Source organism: Musa acuminata, chromosome BXJ1-5, assembly GCF_036884655.1.
Source record: "Musa acuminata AAA Group cultivar baxijiao chromosome BXJ1-5, Cavendish_Baxijiao_AAA, whole genome shotgun sequence".
NCBI classification, from domain to species: Eukaryota; Viridiplantae; Streptophyta; class Magnoliopsida; order Zingiberales; family Musaceae; genus Musa; species Musa acuminata.
This window is the reverse complement of record NC_088331.1, coordinates 20,919,413-20,945,002: the sequence shown is the minus strand read 5'-3', so window position 1 is coordinate 20,945,002 and position 25,590 is coordinate 20,919,413. Positions and strand designations below refer to the sequence as shown.

General features: G+C 44.1%; 1 protein-coding gene across 4 annotated transcripts in view; it reads right to left on the bottom strand.

Annotated features, from left to right (window-relative positions):
* The window catches only part of LOC135674057 (zinc finger CCCH domain-containing protein 4-like), a 70,162-nt gene that overhangs the window by 6,964 nt on the left and 37,608 nt on the right, over positions 1-25,590 (bottom strand). For all 4 annotated transcript variants that reach the window (XR_010513491.1, XR_010513492.1, XR_010513490.1 and 1 more), the window contains exons 6-7: positions 1,273-1,419; positions 1,015-1,195 (exon numbers count right to left, since the gene is read on the bottom strand). Coding sequence is in view for 1 of the 4 variants with exons in the window: in XM_065183488.1 (XP_065039560.1) it covers positions 1,015-1,195; positions 1,273-1,419 (328 nt within the window). In the remaining 3 variants the exon portion in view is untranslated. The remainder of the gene's footprint in view (positions 1-1,014; positions 1,196-1,272; positions 1,420-25,590) is intronic.

The window sequence follows — 25,590 nt, the reverse complement described above, 5'->3', positions numbered from 1 at the left end:
AAATCCTGTTTGTTGATAGCCTCGGACCAATCAATTGAATATTGATTAATACATAACCAATTGAACACTACTTGAAAATGGTTCTTCTGTTCGAAAACAAAATGTTCCAGATGTTCTGAAATTCTTACTCTCATTGGACCATTTGTATATACATCAAGATCCCAATTCATGGATCTCTCGATTCGAGAAATAAGAGGATCAAACCATTTCTTCTTACTCTTTTTCAAATTCAATAAATGATGGTTGATCGCATATTTCATTATAGTTATATGATTCAGAGTATTATTTCCTATTTGATCCCTTTGAATAGCATATTTGAAGCTGCAATCAGATCTATTCATTAAAAATAATCGATTAGATAATCCATTTGCAATATTAAATTGCCCATTTAAATGGACTGACCAGTTACTGCTAGCCTTGTCAACACCGGTCAGGACTCCAACTAAGCACTGGTAATGCTACCATACCAGTTCGACCAGATGCTGAAGCTGGTATCTGGCTAGATTTAATCAGTGCTCTAGTGTCCATCCATCTATGCCACACCTCAATTTGAACTAAGGTAATTCTAGGACAATTTGAAAATAATTTTAATTTCACATTCTCAGGTAACTGATTGAGCGATGACAGATTTGCATGAAGTGTATGTATCACATGATAATTTGTCAGATTAATCAAAATTTTCTCACCAGTGTCATGTACACCTTAATATTGCAGTGATGTATCATCAGATTTGTGTCACATGTATGATCACCAATTTCATAAAGGACTACACAAGAAAAGTGTCCAACAAAATGGATAAAAATTGAAACTTTATTAACCCCTTGATAATTTCTGCAAAACACTAAGATATTTAATAATTTAGAGTGGCAGTTACGATCGATAGTTAACTTTTCACCTGCTATGAACAGTATTTATTCACCTTACGACTTCAAGAAGCAAACTCTGGAAATATCATAACTAGGTATTGCCTCAATTAAGTTTTAAGTTACAAGAAATATAGATTATAGACATTACCTTTGGGATCATTAATTCCTTTAGTATCTGAGCAGCAAATCATGAGCACCTGCTGCCTTAATGATAATCTCAATATTGCTGGATATTCATGGTCTTTAAGACTACTGTAGAATGATTGTGTGACTAATCGGTAAATTTTACCGTCACAGGTTCGACCAGTCCGACCTTTACGTTGATCAGCCTAAACAAAGTCCTTTGAACAGATTAACACCGAGTCCTAGTAAGTGAAACCCAATAAGAAAAGTAAACTCAATGTACCTGTGATTTGGAAACCCAAACAAGCTCACAAGAGTCTACTTTTCTGATAGGATCCCAAAACACTTGCAAAGATCGACATGAATCAATTATGTAGGCTACTCCAGGAATTGTGACCGATGATTCTGCAATATTTGTTGCAAGTATCACCTGTAGATGTATCCATATGTCCATGTGAAAAATTACATTTCTTTGGAAACAGAATCTAACAAAAGTTCTACAGCATTTTATATAAGCATATAATGTTATCATGAACAGTCTGCTTCCTGCTCGAGATATAAAATGAATCAGAAGTTTCAGATAATTTCCAGAATATATAAATATCTAAAATGTGAACTACAGGACATGATTAAATAAATGAAAAGTGTAATCACAATTTCATCGGTAAAACAAAAAAAAACCTACTGATTCCAAAGCACTAAAAGAAAAGAGTATTATTAACTATGGCCAGTGATTGGAACTTAGTCAATTCACTTCTTGCATTTCAATAGTAAGAAAAATTAAGGATGTGTAACACAATAATGATTGGTACAAATAATATCAAACAAATTTTCCAAAAATAGTATTAGAAATATACCGGTCAAGGTCAAAGAACAAAGCAGGCATAAAAGCAAAGCAGAAAGCCAACTAAAACAAGATTCAATCAAGTAATGTTTTTCCATGCAATATCTGATCCTCCATCCAATATAAACATTTCCAGGAAACCATCACTCTTCCCTAACTCAGTTTATTCCTTATTTTTCGAATTTATCCCATCAAAATTGTCATTTTTCACCCACCATTGACACATGTCAATAGCTTGTTTCATATACCAGGAATCCGGCTTCAATGTATGCACATCTAGATTCTCTTTATAATAAAATTTTACATTATTACCATAAATCTTCATCAAATATGCAACAAATCCATGTGATAACAGTTCTATAGTTTGAAAATATACACCATCTGTAACAATGTGGAGGTACATCTACACTTCAGCCACTCCATAGGAATTGCTTAATTGTGACCTCAAAAACCAAAATCTTCCGGCATTAGTTTATGGCTCAATGTAATCATATTGTAGTCATTTTCAACAAGAGCTTTACCCTGAAAATGTATTCCACGATATGTTTAACTTTTGTTAATCTAGTTTAAGATTATCTTTTAAACTTGGATCAACAGCACTAATATAGAATTCACCCATATGACATCAATTATACAAGAAATTGCAAATATCAACAAGAAGAAAGCACCCTTGTGAAATTTCACTCCTGGAACTGGAAGGGCATTCTCAGTACTCTTAACTCCCTCAAACTCAGATTCAGAAAGCTTATTGGTCTTGGAACCAAACTGATCTTTGGCATGAGCTTCGGCAATTCCATCAACTGCTTAATAGAAGCCTTATTCTAATCAACAAGGATGAAATGATGAGATATAAGGTTGCTGATTTAATTGAAGGTAGTCAATGGAACAGACAAGTAATCTTTAATATTTTTCATCCTTCTTTGGCCAATTCTATCTCAAAACTCCACATTCCTCTGTCCCCCGAGAATGATAAATGGGTTTGAACCCCATCCTCTAGGAATCATGATGGCTCAGAGTGATAGGAAGCTTGACCTAAATGACTCATGGGTTGGTTGGAAAGCAATCTGGCAATTGAAGGTGACTCCTAGAATCAAACTATTTCTGTGGAAAAGCTTATGGGATAGGATTCCTACCTTGAATGGTTCTCTAAATTTACCAATTCTCCTGATCCTCCTGCCCTGTCTGTGACTCTAGTCTGGATAGCTCCCGTCACATGTTCTTTCTCAGTTAGTTTGTTTGCAACTTTTGGCCGCTTGCTCAATCCAAACTACACTTCCAATTGGAACCAGGATGGTTGGCTCTCTAAGGGAGAATTCCTTGACAAAGCTGCCAAGGGTACCCTTAAAGCCCCTATTGCAAGCTCTCTGTGGGTCCTATGGAATCACCAAAACAGCTGTCATTTCACAACAAGTGTTTTATTGAGACACTTTGGTGCAAAGCACTGTCATTTACCTGTGATGAAGATCCAGATCCTCGTACTGCTAAGAGGGATGAGGGTAATGATATGCAGGAAAGATTAATGTGCATTCCTTCCTACTCCATCCTTGAATGTGATGCTTTTTTCATGAATTCTGCTGAGTGTGCAGGAATGGGATTTATCTTCAAGATCGACAGGGCAATATTCTTGAAGCTGGCCACAGAACTATGCATTTAATAATTCAGGCGGAATGCGGTGCAATTTGGAAGGCTTGAAACATGCTCAAAGAAGAGGACTAAGAAATATTTGAGTCTGATCTGGCTGCTTGCCAGCCATTAGCTTTTTGGATATCCCAGTGATGCCTTCATGAAGCATCCAAAACATTTTCAGTAACTGTTTTTTGTTAGCCACAAATGTTAATGTCATTGAGGATTTTTGTACAGAGAAAACAATAGGGTCACTCATTCCCTTGCTCTATTTTCCCAACTTAAAATCCTCTCTTGTTGTTGGGATGGTATCCCATGCAGTTATCAGAACCTTTATGACATTTTTTATGCTGATTCTCTAGCTTAATTTTTTTTAAAAGCATAAAGCATGAGTATCCATCAGCGATCTTTACTTCGAATCTGTCACAGCCTTCAATATGGTGGGCCAATCGATCAATAGTCTCACTGTCCATAAAATTATTAGTGCTACCAGTATCAATCAAAAATATAACATGCTAATGTTCAAGAGTTCTGCCAACTTTCATAGTTTGCGGGTTAGAATAGCCAGTTAATGCATGCATTATATGTATGGTAGGTCCAACACCTTCATTAGAATCTATACCTTCATGATCGGAGTCCACATTCTTAGCTTTCGGTTCCTCTTTAATTGGTTCAATTATCATAAATTGCCCTTGTTTACATCGGTGCTCTATATTCCACTTTTCATCATAGTACAAACCCCTTGCTAATCTTTCCTTGAGTTCTTCTTGGGTTAGTCTTCGGGTGTCAAGGTTTCGGTTGGGAATAGATGGGGCGGGTGGCTTGCTGATCATTTGGTTGTTGTCACTTCTGTTTCCATGATTTTCCCTACTAATTTTTTTCTCATGTAGTTGTGCGAATGAGATCGCATCTATTATAATGTGGGGTTGACGAGCCTTAACTTCATACCGGATATCTGGATTAAGTCCTTCGATATATGTTCTCACTAGTTATCATTCAAACCAATCTCTGACTTGATTTGACAATCGTTCAAATATGTTCTGATATTCTAACACTGTAAAAGTCTAACAAATTTTAGCAAGCTGCCCATCAACATTCTCGTATCCAGATAGTCCAAAGCGAATAAAAAGTCCTCTCTGAAATTGCTCCCACGAGGGGACTCTGTGGCAAGTTTTATACCAATCATACCACTAGATTGCATCTCTCACTAGTTGGATTGAGGCTATTTCCACCTTAGATTCTTTTGGAGTTCTGTGAAAACAGAAAAAAAAATTTTCCCTAGAGATCCAACTGGTCGGATCTCTATCTTCCCATCTTAGAAATTCCACCTTCATGTGTGAGTAGTTGGTGTCACAATCTTGGGGCCCTTTTCTTGTATTTCCAGATCTGTGCAACGTAGAACATGAGCTCCCATCTTATTTAAATTTGCTAAGACTCTCCAGTAGGCTCTTTTTGAAATCATTAAGTGTTTCTTACAACCGGTTCTCAATTCTGATTTCCAATGCTTTCATTTGTTTTCACTGAGTTATCGGTAGCCATTGCGTAAGACTACAAATCTATAATCCTCGGTTCTTGTTTCTGATGTTTGGTCAAGGGCTTTAGCACTGTCGACGTGAAGCTACCAAGGAAGCGGACGCCGAGAGCAATACTGCAGTCGCTGCCCTGTTTCTGTCGCCGTGAGGAGGGAGGCGACGTTGAAGCATCTGGGGTTGAGAAGGGGAATCGGTGGTGCATGCGCTTATGGGGTTGAGGCGAGGTAGTGCAAGGATGTGAGGAGGGAAGGTAGCTAGCCAGGGAGCAGCGACAGCGGTGGTCAAGGAGGAGGCAGCGAGGGTCGCGGATGGGATGCGGGCGACGGTCGTCATTGGCCGAGGAGTTATGGTGGTGGAGAAGGCAAACATTGGTGCATGGCTGTCGACCGGGAAACTGCGGTGGTCAAGCGGCTGTGACTGCAATTGGTGGACTGCAACTACGAGTGGTGGCTGGGAAGCAGCGGCAACAGTGGTCGCTGGCCGAAGTGTAGTGACGACGGTGGTCGCTAGCCGGAAGCAGAGGAAGCAATGGTGGCGCGACTAGGAACAATGCTCTGTTTTTATCACTGCGAGAAGGGAAGGTTGTTGCCGAGGTTGAGAGGCAGCAGTGTCAATATGGCTGGGAGCAAGGTCGTTGAGAGCGAGGAGCAACAAAGGGTCGCCGAGGCTAGGCGCTGCCAGGGGGTGGTCCGCTGGCCGAGAATAGTGACGGTAGCCCTTTCTCGGTTGCCCTATTTTGGTCACCACGAGGAGGGGAGGTCGAGTGGTTACGGCTACGACCCAAGGGGAGGCGGGCGACGGTGGAGGAGGCAGTGAGGGTCACGGCTGGGAGGCGGTCGTCGCTGGCTGAGAAGTTACAGTGGTGGAGAGGGAAACAGGGGTGCTCTATTTCTATCACACCACAGCAGGAGCCGCTGGCGATGCCGAAGGATCGCGAGCGGTTGAGGAGAAGGTTGGCAACGATGGTGGCTCGGGTGGGAGACGACGAGCGGCGGTGGACTCTGGCCGGGGTGCGGGGCTACGGCGGGATGGGACGCTAGCAACGTCGTCTCCTGGCAAAGGTGGTGGCTCGGGTGGGAGGCGACGGGCGACGGTGGACTCTGACCGGGAAACGGGGCGGTGGTGGTCCGTCAACCGGACGCAGCGGCAACAGTGATCGTTGCCCAACGAGCAGTGGGGGTGGTGGGCTCTATTTCGTTGGCCGAGCTTCCTTCTTGCTCAAGAAGCATGTGGCTGCAACCGATGGAGGAGAGGAAGTGGTGGTCGCCGAGGCTAGGAGCGATGGGGGGGGATGGTGGTCCGTCGGCAGGGAAGCAACGGTGGTAGTGATCGTTGGCCAGCGAGCAGTGGTGGCGGTGGGCTCTATTTCGCTGGCCGGGCCTCCTTGCTTAAGAAGAATATGGCTACAGATTTTTCCTTCCTCTTTTTCTTTTTTTTTTATGATAACTGCAGCGAGAACACCAAAGATCGTTGCTCTAATACCAAATGATAAGACCCTAGGGTTTTATCATGAAATGGGAGAAAAGTGACTGATCACTTCGAGGGGATCGGCCTCCTTGATCACTTCGAGAGGATCGACTTCCTATTAGTCATAGGTGCCCAGCAAGCCAATCACGTGAGTGATGGCACGTGTGACTTGATACAGAATCTTTTTGCTTATTATATTTTGGCGTATATCACTTTATAACTATTGCATAAATGCATATATATATTGTGATGTCCTTGGATTTGTGCAATGGGAATCGGATCGTGATGAGATCACGATAATAAGATCGATTCACCTTTAAACACATATCCTAAATAATCCCGATCATAGGTTACTCGAGAGGGACATCGTGATAACCGGATAGACTGGTGTGCTGTATACCCGTCCATATGATGGATGCAGCTGGTCTCATAGCTGCTCGTGTAAGGACAGTAGGGATACAGTACAGGTGCTCATTGGAGAATGAGTTCACTGATTGATCCGCTTACGGAATGCTGGATGGTTGATGATGCCTTATTGTCAGACAGCGATTCCGTAGTCCTAGTGGTGTATCTGGTCCTTAGACTTGAGACACCAAGGATGTCCTGTATGAGTGCTCCACTCTTTGATACCAGACTTATAGGTTTGGCTGTCCCAGATCTAGTACAGCTGGTCATTGGGAGTGGTAGTCGACCTTACGAGGGCTATTGAGTGTCGACAGAGAATCATCCACTCTCGGCGTCATGAGAGGAATATCCCATGTGTTCTTGCTCAGACAAATCCCTGGCCAGGGTCATTCGGGTTGAGAGAGAAAGAGTTCTCCGGGAGAATCCGATTAGAGCGAGACTTGAGTAGAAACCGTATGGGTCTGACAGCACCATGCTCGATATACGGTCTCTGGGATATTAGATGGATGAGGGACTATAGGTACATGGTAACTGAGGACAGACAGGTCCAATGGATTGGATTCCCCTGTATCGTCTGGGGACTACGGCGTAGTGGCCTAGTACGTCCGTAGTCGATGAGTCGAGTGAATTATTACAGAGATAATAATTCACTGAGTTAGAAGGAGTTCTGACAGGTATGACTCACGGCCAGCTCGATATTGGGCCTAGAGGGTCACACACATATGGTAGGCATTGCGATGAGTAGAGGTTCGGATATGAGATATCCGACGAAGCCCTTGTCTTATTGGATGCAGATCCAATACCCACTAGGGAATGACCCATTAGGGTTTGATACGGGATCTCTATAAATAGGAGGGATTCACAACCTCATAGGCTAGAGTCTTTGCTTGCCTTTCCTATTCTCCTCTTCCTCTCCACCTCAAAGCAGGCCTAGAGTCTTGAGGAGCGTCGTCGCAACCCTGCTGTGTGGATCACCGCTAGAGAGGAGGACGCTTGACCTCCTTCACCCTCTCCTAAGGATCTGCAAGGAAACAGGGATATACGATCTCCCTAGGTAACACAATCTATACGCAGTTTCATGTTTCGCGGATTTTTGCGTACCAATCTTTGCACGACGACGAACATCTCTTTGGGAATCGGGGATTTTGTTTTCTTGTTCTTCGGCTGCGCATGTGATGTCGCCCCCATGATTTCACAACACTTCCTAGGGTTTGTCAAAAGACTTAATAATAATATTTCATTGTCTACGAAAAGAAACGGTTACATTATTATTTATAGAGTTCCACCCAGAGTCCATCAGGACTTGGACTCTAATAATAAATATTAAATAAACCTTTATTTAACTCTAACTGAACTAAACAGACTCAATAAACATTATTCAAAAACTTCAAAAATAAAGGGATCCTAACACAAACCTCTTTTGGCATACACGACTTGCGACAAACAGATTTTTCTTCACCTCCACTTATCTTCCTTTTCATGGCTTCGCTTAGGACACAAGAAGCTATGCACGATCCATGAGGCTCACTAAACTAATCCACGAGCCACTTTTCTTCACTTCTATATTTTCCTTTTATTCTTTCAAATCTATCATTAAATTAAATTATTATAATTTAATATCATCAAGATTAGATTACATCAAGAAGATCAAATTTAATTTCTTTTGTAATCTTGTATACTTTTAAGTAATAGAAACTGAGAATCCAAAAACTTAAACATGATTTTCCCAGAAATGATTTGAAGTTCTAATACAAAAACAAGTCCCCAACAGTAAATCTCCACTTTCTTTGCACCTTAGTCCTTCCTAAGATTGATGTTAAAATTTAGGTCCCTAAGAAAAATATAATTGTTACCTTTTTAGTATAGACTATCAAATTAGAAAACAATAGAACACGATTGCACATAATCAAGGACTTTAAATATTAACATATCAAACAAATAGGATACATGAATCTAGATTTAACAAGATTTTGTCTTCGCCAATAAAACTTCATTGATATGGTTTCCAAGTGGTTCTTTGAACGATAGCCTTTAAAGCTCAAAGGAGGTTATTGGGTTATTACAATTCAGTCCAAATAATCTATCATTAATATGTTCAAGCTCCAGAAGGCAACATAAATCTGTCAAACGAGTTGAACTAATGTACATATTCTATCCTTTATATACAAAGTGACTAGTTCCATGATAAGACCCTAAAGTCTTATCGTCGCTCTGATACCAAATGATAAGACCCTAAGGTCTTATCGTAGAAGAAATGGAAGACTGCAACTGTTATGACTCACGGAAGCGATCGTTAAATAGTGAGGTTGAGACTGCGATGATGGCATCCGACGACTACAGCAGCGGAGGCAAAGCAAGGGAGAGGCAGCGTTGAAGTGGCCGGGGTTGAGGTTGCAGTGGAGAATAGGAATCGACGGTGGCTCTGCGAGAACAAAGGCAATCGGTGATTTACCCTGTTTCTGTTACCAAATGATAAGACCTTAAAGTCTTATCGTAAAAAAGAAGAAGAGAAAGGTGATGATCACTTCGAGGGGATCGGCCTCCTTGATCGCTTCGAGGGGATCGGCCCTCCTTGATCGCTTCGAGGGGATCAGCCTCCTAGAGTTTGTCAAAAGACATAATAGTATTTTTCATAGATAACTGAAAAGAAGTAGTTACATCCCTATTTATAAAGTTCTACCCAGAGTCCATCAGGACTTGAACTCTAATAATAAATAAATATTAAATAAATCTCTACTTAACTCTAATTGAACCAAACCAACTCAATAAATAACTAGACTAAACAGACTCAATAAATATTATTTAAAGCTCAGAAAACGGGTCCTAATAGTTCCTCCCTCTTCAAATCAGCTTTGTCCTCAAGGCTAAGTAGCATCAATCTCGGGGAGCTTCTCTTTCAGCACTTTAGCCATAAACTATCTGCAACGCATCATAACTCGTTGATTAAGAAAGTATGGTCTTCACTTTTTGATAGTGTAAGCAACAGGTCGATCTTTCAGTGTAGTAATCATTGCATGAAACTTCTGGCCCTGTATAATCAATTTTATCTTTGAACCTTTACTATCACAAGTGAAAATTCGTCCATCAACAATCTTTACTTCGAATCTGTCATAGTCTTCAATGTGGTGGGCCAATTGGTCAACAGTCTCACTGTCCATAAAATTGTTAGTGCTACTAGTATCAATCAAAACTATAATAGGCTGAGGCTCTAGAGTTCCGGCAACTTCCATAATTTGCGGGTTAGAGTAGTCGACTAATGTATACATTGTATGTACGGTAGTTTCAACATCTTCATTAGAATTTATACCTTCATGATCGGAGTCCAACTCTTATGCTTTCGGTTCCTCTCTAATTGGCTCAATCATCATATGTTGCCATTGTTTACATTGGTGCTCCATACTCCACTTTTCATCATAGTACAAACCAAGGTCTGTCGTACCGAAACGTACCGCCGGTCACCGATACGCGGACCGCCCGGTACCTCTATAGTGCTACAGTACTATACTGTAACACTGCTACAATATGAAAAAAATAAAAAAATATTCGGTACGCCCTGATGTACCGCACGGTACACCGGTACCGTACCGTACCGAGCCCGGTTTGAAACGCCGGTACGGTACGATACAGCGAACCTTGGTACAAACCCTTTGCTGAATTTTTCTTGAGTTCTTCTTGGGTTAGTCCTCAGGTGTCAAGGCTTTGGTTGGGAATAGATATGGTGGGTGGCTTACTGATCATCTGGTGGTTGTCACTTCTGTTTCCATGATTTTCCATATTGATTTTTTTTCTCACGTAGATGTACGAATAAGATCGCAGCTATCATAGTGCGGGGTTAACGAGCCTTAACTTCACACCGGATCTCTGGAATAAGCCCTTCAATAAATATATCCAGAAGTTGTCGTTCCGACCAATCTCTAGCTTGATTTGATAATCTTTCAAACCTACTCTGATATTCCAACACTGTAGAAGTCTGACAAATTTTGGCAAGCTATCCATCCACCTTCATGTATGAGCAGATTGTGTGACAATCTTGGGGCCCTTTTCCAGTATTTCCAGATCTGTGCAACGCAGAACTTGAGCTCCCATCTTGTTGAAATTTGCTGAGGCTCTCCAATAGGCTTTCTTTGAAATCATTAAGTGTTTCTTGCAGCCGATTCTCAATTATGATTTTCAATGCTTCCATTTGTGCTTTCATTGAGTTATCGATGACCATTTTGTAAGACTGCAAATCTGTAATCTCAACTCATGTTTCTGGTGTCAAGACTAGGGCATAAATCACTGCCCTACTCGGTGCTGTTGTTGTGATGCAATCGGTGGTAGCACTATTGGAATGAAGGGTTGCTGCGAGGATGTGGGGATGTAGCTGTGTTCGCTGCGTAGGAGGCAACGATGCTTGTTGTGGTCGCTGCGTGGAGGGATCGCTACTACTGAGGGTTGGGAGGCAGCGATGGTGGCGCGATTGGGGCAGCACAGCCAAGGGCTCGCCGTTGCGATGGTACGACGACACAAATGGAAGGCAACGTTGCTCTGTCTCTGTCACACTACGGAAGGAGGCACTGGTGAGAGGCAACGATGTTTGTTGCAGTCGCTGCGTGGAGGGATTGCTGCTCCTGAGGGCTGAGAGGTAGCGATAGTGGTGCGGTTGGGGGCAGCGTCGACAAGGGCTTGCCGATGCGATGGCTGCGACGGGGGCTGGAAGGCGATGACTGCAACTGTTGTGACTCATAGAAGCGATCGCTAAATAGTGAGGTTGAGACTGCGATGATGGCATCCGGCGGCTGCAACAGCGGAGGCAGAGCAAGGGAGAGGCAGCGTTGAAGTGGCCGGGGTTGCGGTTGCAGTGGAGAATAGGAATCGACGATGGCTCTACGGGAACAAAGGCAATCGGTGATTTACCCTGTTTCTGTTACCAGAGCAAGGGAGAGGCTGCGAGGATCACGGTTGGGCGGCGAGCAGCGTTAGCACTAGCTGGGCAATAACAGCGACGGTGATGGCAACTGGTGTTCGCAGCAACAAGGGGACCCGCGACTGTGGTGCGGCTGGAAACAAGGGTAGGAAGGTGAGCTGCCTGTGCTTTGTTTCGGTTACAAAGGATGCATAGCAAGGTGGAACGGCGGTTGGGAGGTGAGCGACGGTCGTCGCACGGTGGCCCGCAGCGATGATGGGTCGACTGGGCGGCGACGGCGCTGGAGGGGAAGAGGAGTGTTGGAGGTGACGCGGTTGGTGGAGGCGCGACTGCGATCGACGAGGGGCTGCGGCAACAGAGGAACTCTGTTTCTGCAACTGTTGCAACGAGGGGCTGCGGCAACCGACGGCTGCGGCTGCGACCCAAGGGAGGGGTACGGCTAGGGTTGTGGCTGGGAGATGGGCGGCGGTGATCGATCGGCTGGGAAGCAGCGGCGACGGTGAAGGAGTTGCCCTGCAGCGGCGATAGAGAAGAGCAGGGCTACGGCGGAGTGGGACGCTGGCAACATCGTCTCCTGGCAGCGGTGGTGACTCGGGTGGGAGGCAGTGGTGGACTCTGGCCGGAAGTGGGGCAGAGTCGGTTGCTGGCCAGAGAGCAACGACGGGCGGCGGGTGAGCTGGCCGGAAGCAAGGGTGTGTGGCTGTGGTTGCTACTTCTTCTCTCTTTCTTTCTTTCTTTCATTTCTTTTTTTTTTTTTTGATAGCTTCGAGCGATGGTCGAAGGTCGCTGGCCAGGGAAACAACGACAATAGTGAAGAAAGAGTTGCCTTGTAGTGGTGGTGGGGAAAAAGGGAAGCAAGGCTGCGGCGAGCTATGCCAAGGATCGTTGCTCTGATACCAAATGATAAGACCCTGAAGGTCTTATCGTCGCTCTGATACCAAATGATAAGACCCTAAAGTCTTATCGTAAAAAAGAAGAGAAAGGGGATGATCACTTCGAGGGGATTGGCCTCCTTGATCGCTTCGAGGGGATCGGCCCTCCTTGATCGCAGCCACGCCTCGAGCGCCGTCGCCTTCCAGCCGATCATGTCTCCCCGATTAAGCAACTCACATCACGTTGAATCTTGCTTTGAGGTTGCTTTTCCCTCCATTTGTATGTTGGAGGTTTTGCTTTGGTTGGTCGATGTCATCAACATCACCTTGCTTAGTTGTGTTGTCTACGCACGCTGTTTTGATGGGGTTCTCCTTGTTGTCGATCATAATTTACTTGTCTTGAGGACTTTCTTTTTCTTCTCAAGGCTTCAAGGTTGATAGTACCCCGTTGTGTTTGTTCTCTTTCATCATGTTAGAGGTAGACTTAAGTTATTTGCATGCCAAAGTGAGCCATGAGTTTCCGACACATGTTCACCATCCTTTTGGCATGGGCGACCATCATTAAGTCGATTGGCCATCCACTTCTATCCTTCTTGATAATGAACTTCTTTCCATCCTTCCTAAATATAAATTGATGGGGTCGGTGAAAGTGGATGACTTCTTAGTCCCATAAGTACAAGCTCCCGAAGATGACTTGACATATGTTGAGAGGCACCACCTCGTATGTCACTTTGTCGATGTACTTGGTGGTGACCGTAAATTTGAATTTGTATTTGCAATATATCTTTATCTTGATGTCTTTGTGGATCCACCATAGAGGATATGGATTCGGATGAAGAGTGTTGAGATAAGATTCTTTTGCTTTCCAATGTCGATGACCAAATCGATTACCTTTCCTTTCACTTAGATCTCGAGAGTGAACAATTCTTCTCGAACTTCTAAATTGGGGATCGAATTCAGGTCTATAACCTTTGGTATAAAAATCAATGATAAACTCATATCCAAATGTGAAACCAATGCCAGTTCGAGATGATCATCTACTACGATCATGGTTTCTGTAGACTGACTTTGATTGTTCTTCTTCCACTTCTTGCTAAGAATTCGAGGTGAACCATCCAACACTTCTCCTATATATGACTTGTAATTTTACAATGATTGTAGAATAAATCATTTTTGTTCAAAGAAGATGAGGTTTTACTACTCCTAGTGTTCTTCTTGGCTTTCGAGTGCTTCCCTTTGGAGGGTATGTTGATGAGAGCCTCGACTTAAAAGGGCTGAGTTCTTGCTATAATGTCCTGCTTAGTAGTTTCTTCTTCACAACTACACGTCTCAAATAGAGATAACTCTCTCCTTTGTTATGACGTTCTCGTCCTTTATTTGGGGTTGGCCAACCCATCACAATCTCCATGTGTTGGGTTAATACAACCATTTAAGTAGTATGAGCAGCCAAGGCTATCGAGGTGTTGGCCACCATCCAATCGATGTTCCTTCCTCTTGGCGAGCGTGACTTGAACTTCAATTCTTCTAGACTTGTAATTTTACAATGATTGTAGAATAAATCATTTTTTTTCGAAGAAGATGAGGTTTTACTACTCCTGGTGTTCTTCTTGGCTTTCGAGTGCTTCCCTTTGGAGGGTATGTTGATGAGAACCTTGACTTAAAAGGGCTGAGTTCTTGCTATAATGTCCTGCTTAGTAGTTTCTTCTTCACAACTACACGTCTCAAATAGAGATAACTCTCTCCTTTGTTACAACGTTCTTCGCTTAATCATCCTTTATTTGGGGTTGGCCAACCCATCACAATCTCCATGCATTGGGTTAATACAACCATTTAAGTAGTACGAGCAGCCAAGGCTATCGAGGTGTTGGCCACCATCCAATCAATGTTCCTTCCTCTTGGCGAGCGTGACTTGAACTCCAATTCTTCTAGCTCTTCTCTATAGGCTTTGTATCCTTGTCTAGTGGTAACCATCCATAGGCAAGGAACCCTTGCTCTGATACCACCTCATCCATATGGGATTCGGGTTTGATGACTCATCTATTCAATACCACCTCTTTGATGAAGGTTTTAGTCGAGCAAAAGATAACGATAAGGAACAAGCATAAAACCAAAAAAAAACAACATCTATTGTTCGTATAATTAAAGTGCAAATTACAAGGGCTAAATAGAATAAAGTGCAACAAAAGATTTAAACAAAAGCGTTAAAATGCAACTTGTCTTTGGACAGCACCTGGGTGCTCTCGACAGATTGAGGATCACTGCTGGTTTTGGTCTCCTCTTATATTATTATTGGGACTTCCTCCTGAGGTTTGAACACAAGCAATAGGGCTTTGGGACTTCTCACCAAGGTATGCAATTTCGAATAATACCATCCGGTACGGGCGGTACATACCAATCTGTCATGTCACGGACAAACTTCTAAACAGGATGTTTGATGTAATACTTATGTATGTCCGTGTCTTTTGGTATGTTCATGTCTTGTACAGCATGTAGGGACGGCCGAAGGCTTAATAGTCTCATTTTAGTTAGGTTGGTGACCTCTTAAGGTTTGTAAATAAAGGTTGTGTCATGTGGACACGTGTGAGAGATCTTCGGTCTGTACTGGACCATTTTACCCTTTGTTGTGCAACTGTTCAGAGCTTGTAAAGTATGTTTGTAATTTGCATTGTCTATAAAGTGTTTTCGGAGATGTTTGCTTGTGGATCCCGATTGAGGCATTCTCTCTAACCCGTTCTCTCTTTTCTTGATCCTAAGGGACAACGGGAGGCTTCGGGGAGGCTGACCTTTACGAACGGACACGCAAGGGTGCCGCATGTAGGGAAAAGGAGTCGGTCGGTGGAGCGGGCATCTGAGATTGGTATTCAGAGGAATGGCCAACCCTTCCCGCAAGAGGCACCACGAGAACATATAAGCGTGGAAGAATGCGGAGCGCACAAAGGTTGGGATGGTTGAGTTTGAGCTACGGCTCAACGTTGACAACCATACTTGATGGTGCTCAAGGCAAGCGAGGCGCTTGGTAAAGGATGAGACCATGCAAGGTGGAATGAGTTGCTCAACGACCAAAAGAGTTATGCAAAGCTCACAACGGTGAGGGGAATTACTAGCTCGATGAATTTGGTACTCATGCATGGGCTTGTATGCGGATGATGGAATGTTCGTGACCATCCCAAGGCGACCGAAACTCGACGCCATGGAGCATTAAAACTTTCTCTTCGGCATGTGAAGGATACGTCCGTAGGAGGCTGAAGTGTGTAACGAGTTCAGCATATTGCTAGGCCTTGAGTGGTGCAGCGGAGACTGTATTGACATGAAGTCGCAATCTAGCAAGTGTGTTTGCAGGAGGCAGAACAATGCACAGTTTGTTGAGCGGATGGAAGTAGTCCAAGGGGATGGTGGTCTCCGAAACGAAGAGAGATGTTGCTCCAATAGGACAGTTATCCAGGAGGGATAAGTCCCGGCTCTCCATAGGGAGAATCATGTGGGACGAACCTCACAAGTTAAGGAGTACCTCAACAAACAACAACTCCACGAAGCTCAATGGACTGAGCAAGTGACGATGAGACGTCGCATGATCTCGCTTGAGAGAATGCATTGGTGGATGCATTGCGAGATCAAGTAGGGGAGCGACCCAAAGCAACACAAATGAAGGCACACTTGGAGTCGATATGGAGATCGGACTCAAAGGAGGGCTGACCTGTAACATCCCATTAGTCCCACATCAGAAGTGGGCAATGTGTATGATTAGCTTATATGGGCTTGATGAGTGTACTACGTTAACTCCCGCTTAAGCATTTTGGTCCGTGGATGAAGGACCAAAATGGAGTTATTGACCAGTTGGCTCATCAGACTCGGGTCGTGACATTTGGTATCAGAGCCGACCTAGCATTTGGGCAGGGTGAGAGGGCTCGAGTAGGAAAGAGCTACCCGTAGATGGAGTCGAGAACTCATCACGGCGTAGAGCCACAACTGAGTTAAACCTCACATGCACTATGCTAAGGTTCGATCTGGGTTATGTCAGGCCTTGACGAGGACGTTAAGCAAATTGAGTTGGGGATAATGTAACATCCCATTAGTCCCACATCGGAAGTGGGCAATGTGTATGATTAGCTTATATAGGCCTGATGAGTGTACTACGTTAACTCCCGCTTAAGCATTTTGGTCCGTGGTTGAAGGACCAAAATGGAGTTATTGGCTAGTTGGCTCATCAGACTCGGGTCGTGACATTTGGTATCAGAGCCGACCTAGCATTTGGGCAGGGTGAGAGGGCTCGAGTAGGAAAGGGCTACCCGTGGATGGAGTCGAGAACTCAACACGGCAAGGAGCCACCACTAAGTTAAACCTCACATGCACTATGCTAGGGTTCGATCTGGGATATGTTGGGCCTTGACGAGGACGTCAAGCTAATTGAGTTGGGAATATCCCATTAGTCCCACATCGGAAGTAGGCAATGTATATGATTAGCTTATATGGGCCTGATGAGTGTACTACGTTAACTCCCGCTTAAGCATGGTATCAGAGCCGACCTAGCATTTGGGCAGGGTGAGAGGGCTCGAGTAGGAAAGGGCTACCCGTGGATGGAGTCGAGAACTCATCACGACGTGGAGGCAGCACTGAGTTAAACCTCACATGCACTATGCTAGGGTTCGATCTAGGATATGTTGGGCCTTGACGAGGACGTCAAGCTAATTGAGTTGGGAATATCCCATTAGTGTACTACGTTAACTCCTGCTTAAGCATTTTGGTCCGTGGTTGAAGAACCAAAATTGAGTTATTGACCAATTGGCTCATCAGACTCGGGTCATGACATGACCCGTGGAATAGGGGGCGCGAGGGCCACCATCAACTCAATGCAAAAACGAGGAGCAGAGCAACTTGGGTATAACTTGGCGAAGTACCCAACCCGCGTAAAGGGAGCCAGTATAGAAGATGGAACATGGAGCGGAGGTATAGTGACAGAGGTCAAGGGTATGAACTCTTGCAGAGGCAAGAGAAAGATAATGTTGTTCCATGGGTCATTCATTTTGACGGAGCGGACTCATCTTGCATGGTGCTAAAGACGAAGGGAGCTTCTGGGCACATGCACTTTATCTCGGAGGAGCATGTTGTTCCATGGGTCATTCATTTTGACGGAGCGGACTCATCTTGCATGGTGCTAAAGACGAAGGGAGCTTCTGGGCACATGCACTTTATCTCGGAGGAGCATTTGATGGAGGAACTAAGGCGACTCAATTTGCGGAGGCGAGGTTGGGTTCAGAAGGCCTTAGCACGGACTATCCTAGAGCGGTGCTTCATCTAGGTGTGACCCAAGAGTGGGTGGATGAAGGTCGATTGCCAAAGGAGCGAACAAAATCGAAGGTGAAAGAGACCCTGCGATGTATTGGCAGAGGCCACACATGAAGGGCTCACAATTCGAGTTCATCCCACAATGATCAGAATGCAATAGAGATGTCACTAGGAGGCGACATGGTGCAACGGATCGTGGTAGAACAGTTCGTGGAAATGCGATACACACAACCTAGTCCCGTGAGGGACTAGATCATATGAAGGTATGATCGGATCGTGGTGGAAAAGTTCGTCGTGGCAATGCGATACACACAACCTAGTCCCGTGAGGGACTAGATCATATGGAGGTATGATCGGGAGCTACTGGAAGCTCTACTTCGGTGAACAACACGACGGCAAGAAGGGCTATAGATTCAAGAAGTGAAGGCCATGGTACCGCAAAGGCGGGTCTTCCGTGCGTGCATCTAAATTTGCATCGGATGAAAACCTTGGTCATCAGCATATAGGGACTGTGTTACACCAAGGGAAAAGTTCGAATGCAAGTACTAGTGAGTCCCATGGGAGGGACTTGATCATACAGAGGTATGATCGAAGCAGTTAGAGAGTTGGACTGCTCCAGAGCTCATATTCGCTTAAGGGAGCCCGGTAAGTCAGAGGACAAGGTCGAGTAAGCAAACGTTGCTACCAATGAAGCTAAGGAGAACAGAATCAGTGCAAACCCTACAACATGACGGCAGAGGCCAGGCATGAGAGTTGTAGTCTGTCTTTCCATCGACCAAAGGGAGCTGCTTGGAGAACACAGAGGTGTTGAAGTAGGGGGTCGAAAGGAGCGAGGAAGCGATGACGAGTCCAAAGGGACTTAGCTACCCAAAATCAAGCATCAGTTAGAATGGAGGTGGACTCAGAGGAGTGCCACAGAGGCATATCTACTGATTGTGAATAAAAGGGATGTAGATGCGAGGCAACGGATAATAGTGCCATGGGCATGGCAGCGCCATGGTACCACAAAGGAGGGACTTCCGTGAAAGGCATTGATCCCTTGCTCTCATAGAAGGAGAGCGCTTGGTCGCGAAAGGGGCCGAGGAGGTGGAGCATGCAAAGGCAAACTCCAAGTACCGTGACCAGTGATTTAAAAAGCGCTAGGCGCCAAAAGGCGCAAAGGTCCAAAAACGCCCGAGGCGCTAGGCGCTTGCCCAAGCGCTCGCCCGAGCGAAGCGAGGCGCTAAAATATAAAAATATAAAATATAATTAATAAATATAATTATTTAAATTTTTAAATAAAAATTATAAAAATATAAAAATATAATTAATAAATATAATCACATTAACAGTATAAACCTGCTGACGGAGAAACGAGGAAGCAACGGCCAGCGGCGGCAGCGGCAGCGGGAAAGGGAAAGGGAGCGGAAGGCACGAGCAGTGGGAGGCCTCGAGGGAGGCGTGAGCAGCGGGAAGGCTCGCGGGAGGGCTCGCAGGAGACGTGAGCAGCGAGAGGGCTCGCGGGAGGCGTGAGCAGCGGGATGGCTCGAGGGAGGCGCGAGCAGCGGGAAGGCTCGCAGGAGACACGAGCAGCGAGAGGGCTCGCGGGAGGCGCGAGCAGCGGGAGGGCTCGCAGGAGGCGTGAGCAGCGAGAGGGCTCGCGGGAGGTGCCAGCAGCGAGCAGCGGCAGCGGGAGCAGTGGCAGCGAGCGACGAGATCGCGATCGGGATCGAGAGCGGCAGCGACAGCAGGTTAGTGTTGGGTTAGGGTTAGGGTTAGGGTTGGGGTTATATCGGTTTAGTTGGTTCGATTGAACCAACTAACAACCGAACCAGGACCGAACCAGACCTAAAATTCTGGTTCGGTCGCCTTGGTTTACCCAGGCGCTCACCCGAAGCGCCCAGCGCCTGGGCTCGGGCGAGCGCCCAGGCGGCGCCTATTTGAAGCGCGCCGCCTGGGACATTAGCGAGGCGCTCGGGCCTCGCCTAGGCGAGCGCCCGAGCGCCTAGGCGAGCGCCCGAGCGCCTTTTGCAATCACTGACCGTGACAAAGCTGAAGGGCAGAGGCTAAGGAACTTCGTAAGACCAGTGTCAACGAGCTTCTCATCATGATAGCCGAAAGTGAAGGACTTCGGGTCAAGCAAGAGTGCATGATCAAGGAACGAAGCAGACAATACGCAATGCTGTACCTTTGCTACTTAGTGGAGTAGGCGGCAGGGTTGATGGAGAAGATGGTGCAATCCCAGAGGCGACCAAACCTATGAGAGAATTACTCCAAGTTGGGGTGAAAACTTCCTACATTCTAGAAGTTCGATGGCATTGAGAAGGTGAATCACAGTAACTAACTCAACGCAAGGAGTGCAAACACTTCAAGTGCTTCAGAAGTGTGAGCAAAGAGCAGGCGAAGGCCAGTAACCAGCTCGATGCATAGAGTACAACCTCGAGGAGGCGGGTGAAGTCAAGTAACCTTTACCTTCTCAACTCTTAAGAGAATGGGTGAAACCGAGTACCCCAATTCTCTTATCTATCCAGCAGAGGAGCTCTACACATGTTCAAAGACCCTTCGAAAATAATGGAAGACAATAGTTATCAAATCCTCACCAACGGTGATCAGTGCTACTGAGAGTAGATTGTCCGCTTCATTTCCCAACGAAATGTCAATCGAAAGCGGAAGTGATGCGAACCTACTTGGATGTGACAACTAAGTGAAAGAAGAGTCAATAAGCAAATGTTGTGGAGGAAGGACCCAAAACTTCAGAAGTTTGCGAGACGATGCTCGTTAAGGCTCCAACAAGCATCCACCTAGTTCAAGCAGCATGAGCCATTTGAGAGACTAGCACAATAAGGATGGTCTTTTCCTTCATCTGGAGGATCCGCAGGAACCAACAGGGATTAACACAACTTAGCCAACCCCACACTAGAGTCAGAGTCATTAGCGAGTTGAAGCAGCATGGCGGATCAAAGGTTCGACTACTCAAAAACAGCAGCGGAGAGCAGTTGGGCGCCAAGAGGCGCATTGTAGCTGGAGCAGAAGATTGAAGACTCAGCAAAGGCGAGGAGTTGCAGTGTCGACAAAGGCTTCGACGAGGACGTCAAAGGAATAAGTGGGGGAGAATGTCACGGACAAACTTCTAAACAGGATGTTTGATGTAATACTTATGTATGTCCGTGTATTTTGGTCTATTCATGCCTTGTACAGCATGTAGAGGGACGGCCGAAGGCTTAATAATCTCATTTTAGTTAGGTTGGTGGCCTCTTTAGGCTTGTAAATAAAGGTTGTGTCATGTGGACACGTGTGAGAGATCTTCGATCTGTAATGGACCATTTTACCCTTTGTTGTGCAACTGTTCAGAGCTTGTAAAGTCTGTAATTTGCATTGTCTATGAAGTGTTTTCGGAGATGTTTGCTTGTGGATCCCAATTGAGGCGTTCTCTCTAAGGGACAACGGGAGGCTTCGGGGAGGCTGACCTTTGCGGACGGACACGCAAGGGTGCCGCCCGTTACCGAACGGAACGATATGTATATATATATATATATATATGTATGTATATATATGTATATATGTATATGTATATATATATGTATATATATATATATATATACATATATATACATATATATGTATATATACATATATATACATATATATGTATATATATGTATATATATGTATATATATGTATATATATGTATATATATGTATATATATGTATATATATATATATAAGGCGACATCGCTTCGAGCGGTATACCGTTCGGTATACCGCTCGATATACAGTATCGTACCGTACCGAGCGAATGTCAAAACTCCGGTACGGTACGAAATTGCGAACCTTGCTTCTCACAACAACTACACAATGTTTATGTGAAGGACTTCGACTACTAAAATTTAAGGAAGAAGGGGCAGCCGCTGGACGTCTAGCGACACCTTACAAAATTCCTCCTCTCTTCTCTCTTTTGCTCTTGATAGAAGCTAAAGGACTAGGGCCGATTGGGATTGCTTCTTGGCTGCCTTCGGTTCTTCTTCTTTGTCTTGTTGCTGCCAAAGGCCTCCTTGGAAGCTATTAAGGTTGGCATCAACTCGAAGAAAGATCACTACAGGAAGGTGACCATAGATAGGAAGAAGGATTGTTGAACTTGCAAACTCCTTTCTTTCTCTCCTCTCTTCTCAGCTTAGGGCCTGCTGGATCCTGGATTGAATTGATGATGAATTATAATATTATTGATTTTAGACAATGTCACACCTCCTGAATGTGATAATTCGGGGGGCGTGACAACATAGTCACCCAGATTGCTAAGAAGCAATCTTAAAAATTGTAAAATTACAAAATTGCTTGCCCTCAAGGATTATACATAAAAATCATAAGATAATTAATATCCAAAATAATAAGTGCTAGTTAGGGCTAAATAATTAGTCAATGTGGGAATTGCATAAAAGATTAGCATAGTGTGAATTTATAATGTCTTTGACAAGATGTTATAAATTTTCCTTTATTCTTGTAGGGGTTTTTTGGATAACATTTTAGTCTCTTGGGAAATAAAGAACATTACAATGAACTACTTGATGACTTAATAAATAAAAGTTTTTATACAGCAATATTTATAAAATTTTTCATGTGCATCACGTAAAGATGATCTCGAGACACTCCAAAGAAAATTTGCTAAATTTATGACAAATATGGAACTTTGTCCCCACTAAACTTATTTTAGAGTTCAATTGCTTTTTTTAATTATCCAGAACATAATTAGGATATTAGACCTAAAGATCTAGAATTACCAATTATGCTATTTATAGAACAAAGTCACATCATATGTAGGTGGAAGACAATCACAAGTTGTTAGCCTCTTTCATAAATAAAAACATCATAATTAGTTATAAGAACGCATAATAATGCAAAACAATTCCTTTTTGAGACCAAGGAAAAAGGTTGTTTCATTTGCATAAGGAACTATTATGTGCAAAGTGACGAAAGAACTAGTGCAAAAATTTTATGCAAGCATTTGTGATGTTTTAACTGGCACAAAGTATTGTCATAAAGAGATAAATTTGTCGCGCTCTCCCTTTCCCTCCTTTCTTCTCAGCCATCAACCTCCCTTTCAGAGGTTGTCAAGGGTTGTAGCAATGGTCGAAAGTTACCATCGTTTGGGAAAGAACTTGTTGCACTCACGATAGAAGACGAAGGCTCCTATGAAGGCTGATAGGGATGACAGCTTCTTAGAAGAATCTCCACAACAAAGGTGTTGCAATAGGTAGGAAGAAGAACAAGAAGGTTGCTAATTACCGACTTCACCCTCTCTTTTCTCTCGTCTCTTCTCTCCTCAGCAAGGACTTTGCCTCCTAAGGCCGACTAGGACTTGAGGAGGCTCTAGTTTAGATTCACTGAGTTGAATGCCCCCCTTGATTTATAGATTGAGGGATGAAGTCCTGACTGGGTTACGCCTCCCTCTCCTAGTGCTTGTAGAGGTAGAGTCTTAATTAAGTTAGGACTCTCTCTTCCTAGTGCATTTAGAGATGGAGTGCTAACTAGGTTAGGTTTCTCCCTTGGTCGACACCCCTAGCTCTCTTCCTCAATTTGGTTGTCTACTCTCCTAATCCAAGTAGGACTCAAAATTGAGTCTATTGTAGGTTGGAGCTGGTCAAATCTAATTTCTAAGCTTGGAATTAAGCTCGAGTTGGGTTCAACAGAATTGAGATTCAATCGCAATTCGGCTCAAAGTTCATTTGAGTTGAATTCGACTTCAATCAAAACTCCTGAACTCTAGTGAGACTTAGGCTGTGTCAGATCTGGTCCTTGAGCTAAGGTTCGAGCTTAAGCTTGGTTTGGTTGGATTGGGATTGATTTGGTGTTCAACTTGAACTCCTCATCGCGAATCATGGATTCCCCAATTAGGTAGTTCAGCTCCTATTGAATCTTGATTTTGGTTTGAGCAACTAGGGGTTTTGCTTGGGCCCATTGTCGTGATTAATGTCGCCATGCCCAACCATACTCTCTTTTTGTGCCTTCTTGACATGGTTCTCATCATCATTCACCGTCAACTCAAGGGTTTTGTTTCTCTTTTTTGAGCTCTCGAGGCTGCAATCTTACTACTGCCCCTTTTTGTTTCTCCTCCATTTTGTCTTGTTGGAGGAACATTTTGATCTCTATGTAGAAATTAGAGTCATGTGCTTTTAGCAAGTGATCACCATCTTTTTTGTTTAGTCTGCGGTTATCAAGTCATCCGTCGAACCAATCGGATCTTAGGTGACAAGGAACTTTCTTCCATCCTTCTGGAGTTAATACCTTTTTGGAGTTGACGACGAAAGTAAACATCTCAATCCCAAAGGTAGGGGCTACTAAGAAATGGCTTCATAGATGTCAAGCAACACCACTTTGCACGTCACCTTGTCAATGTATTGGCTTGTGATGGTAAAGCATATATGGCATCATCAACCAATATTTATCTCCACATCCTCATGGAGCCAACCTAGAAATTATGGGTTTGGATGTGGTGGTCTCTAGGCCGAGTGTTAGAACCATTGCAGATTCTAAACTTGGGGTTGATCTCTTTAGGGGATCGGCCTCCTTGGAACTCTATAGGAGTTCCTCCCTCCAAGTTGCTGCTCAAAGGCTGCAGAAAAGATTCATCTATTGCTTATCAAAAGAGGAGGAATACATGGCTATTTATAGGGTTTCTAAACCCTAACTCCTAATAGGACTCCTACTTCTAACCAACTCCTAATAGGACTTCTACTCAAGACTCCTATTCCTTTACAACTCCTAATTTATCTCTAAGAAACAACCTCCTAACCCTAGCCGGCCTCTTCACCTTTTTAATAGGGGTCGGCTTAGGTAGGTTTTACATGAATGTCCCTCTCAATTAGGACTCTCCTAACTAGAGTCCTAACAGACCCGCCCTCTTCAAATCAGCCTTGTCCTCGAGGCTGACGATTCATGAATTTTGGGAATTTGATCTTCAAGTCGTCATAATTCTCCCAAGTGGCATCCTCTGTTGGTAGGTTCACCCACTGTATTAGCACTTTAGTAGTGGGTCGTCATCGTTGAGTCACGATCCGTCGATCAATAATGGCACTTGGCTGGGTCTGGAGTTCTCCTTGGATAGTCATATTTGGTGGGTGGCTTTGGGCTGTCTCTAAGCACCTATTTACAACTTTTGTCTGGCCGTTGATTTGTGGGTGATATGTCATACTCCTTTTCAATTTAGTACCTTGCATATGGAATAACTTTGTCCAAAATCTGCTCGTGAAGATGCAAGTAGAATTTATCATAAGCACAATGCGTCCCTTATAGTGTAATTCTTTTGAGTCTCAATTGTAATGAGCAACGAAACTTGGTGCTTCCTCCAATTTTTTTATAATCTTACTAGTCTCTAAATCTTCCTGCCATTCCATCTTAATATCCTCAAGGAAGTTGCTGGTCGAAAGTGAAATAGCCGAAACTTCAATTTGCTCGGGTAGCTGTGAAAGCGCATCTGCAAGAACATTCTCTTTCCCCTTTTTGTAAGTTATTTCATAATCAAATCCAAGAAGTTTGGTTACCCATTTTTGCTGCTCAGGGGATGATATCTTTCGCTCCAAAAAATACTTGAGGCTTTTATGGTCGGTTTTAATTTGAAATCATCGACCAATCAAGTAGGGTCTCCACCTTATTACTGCGCGCACAATGGCGAGCATCTCCTTATTATATGTTGAC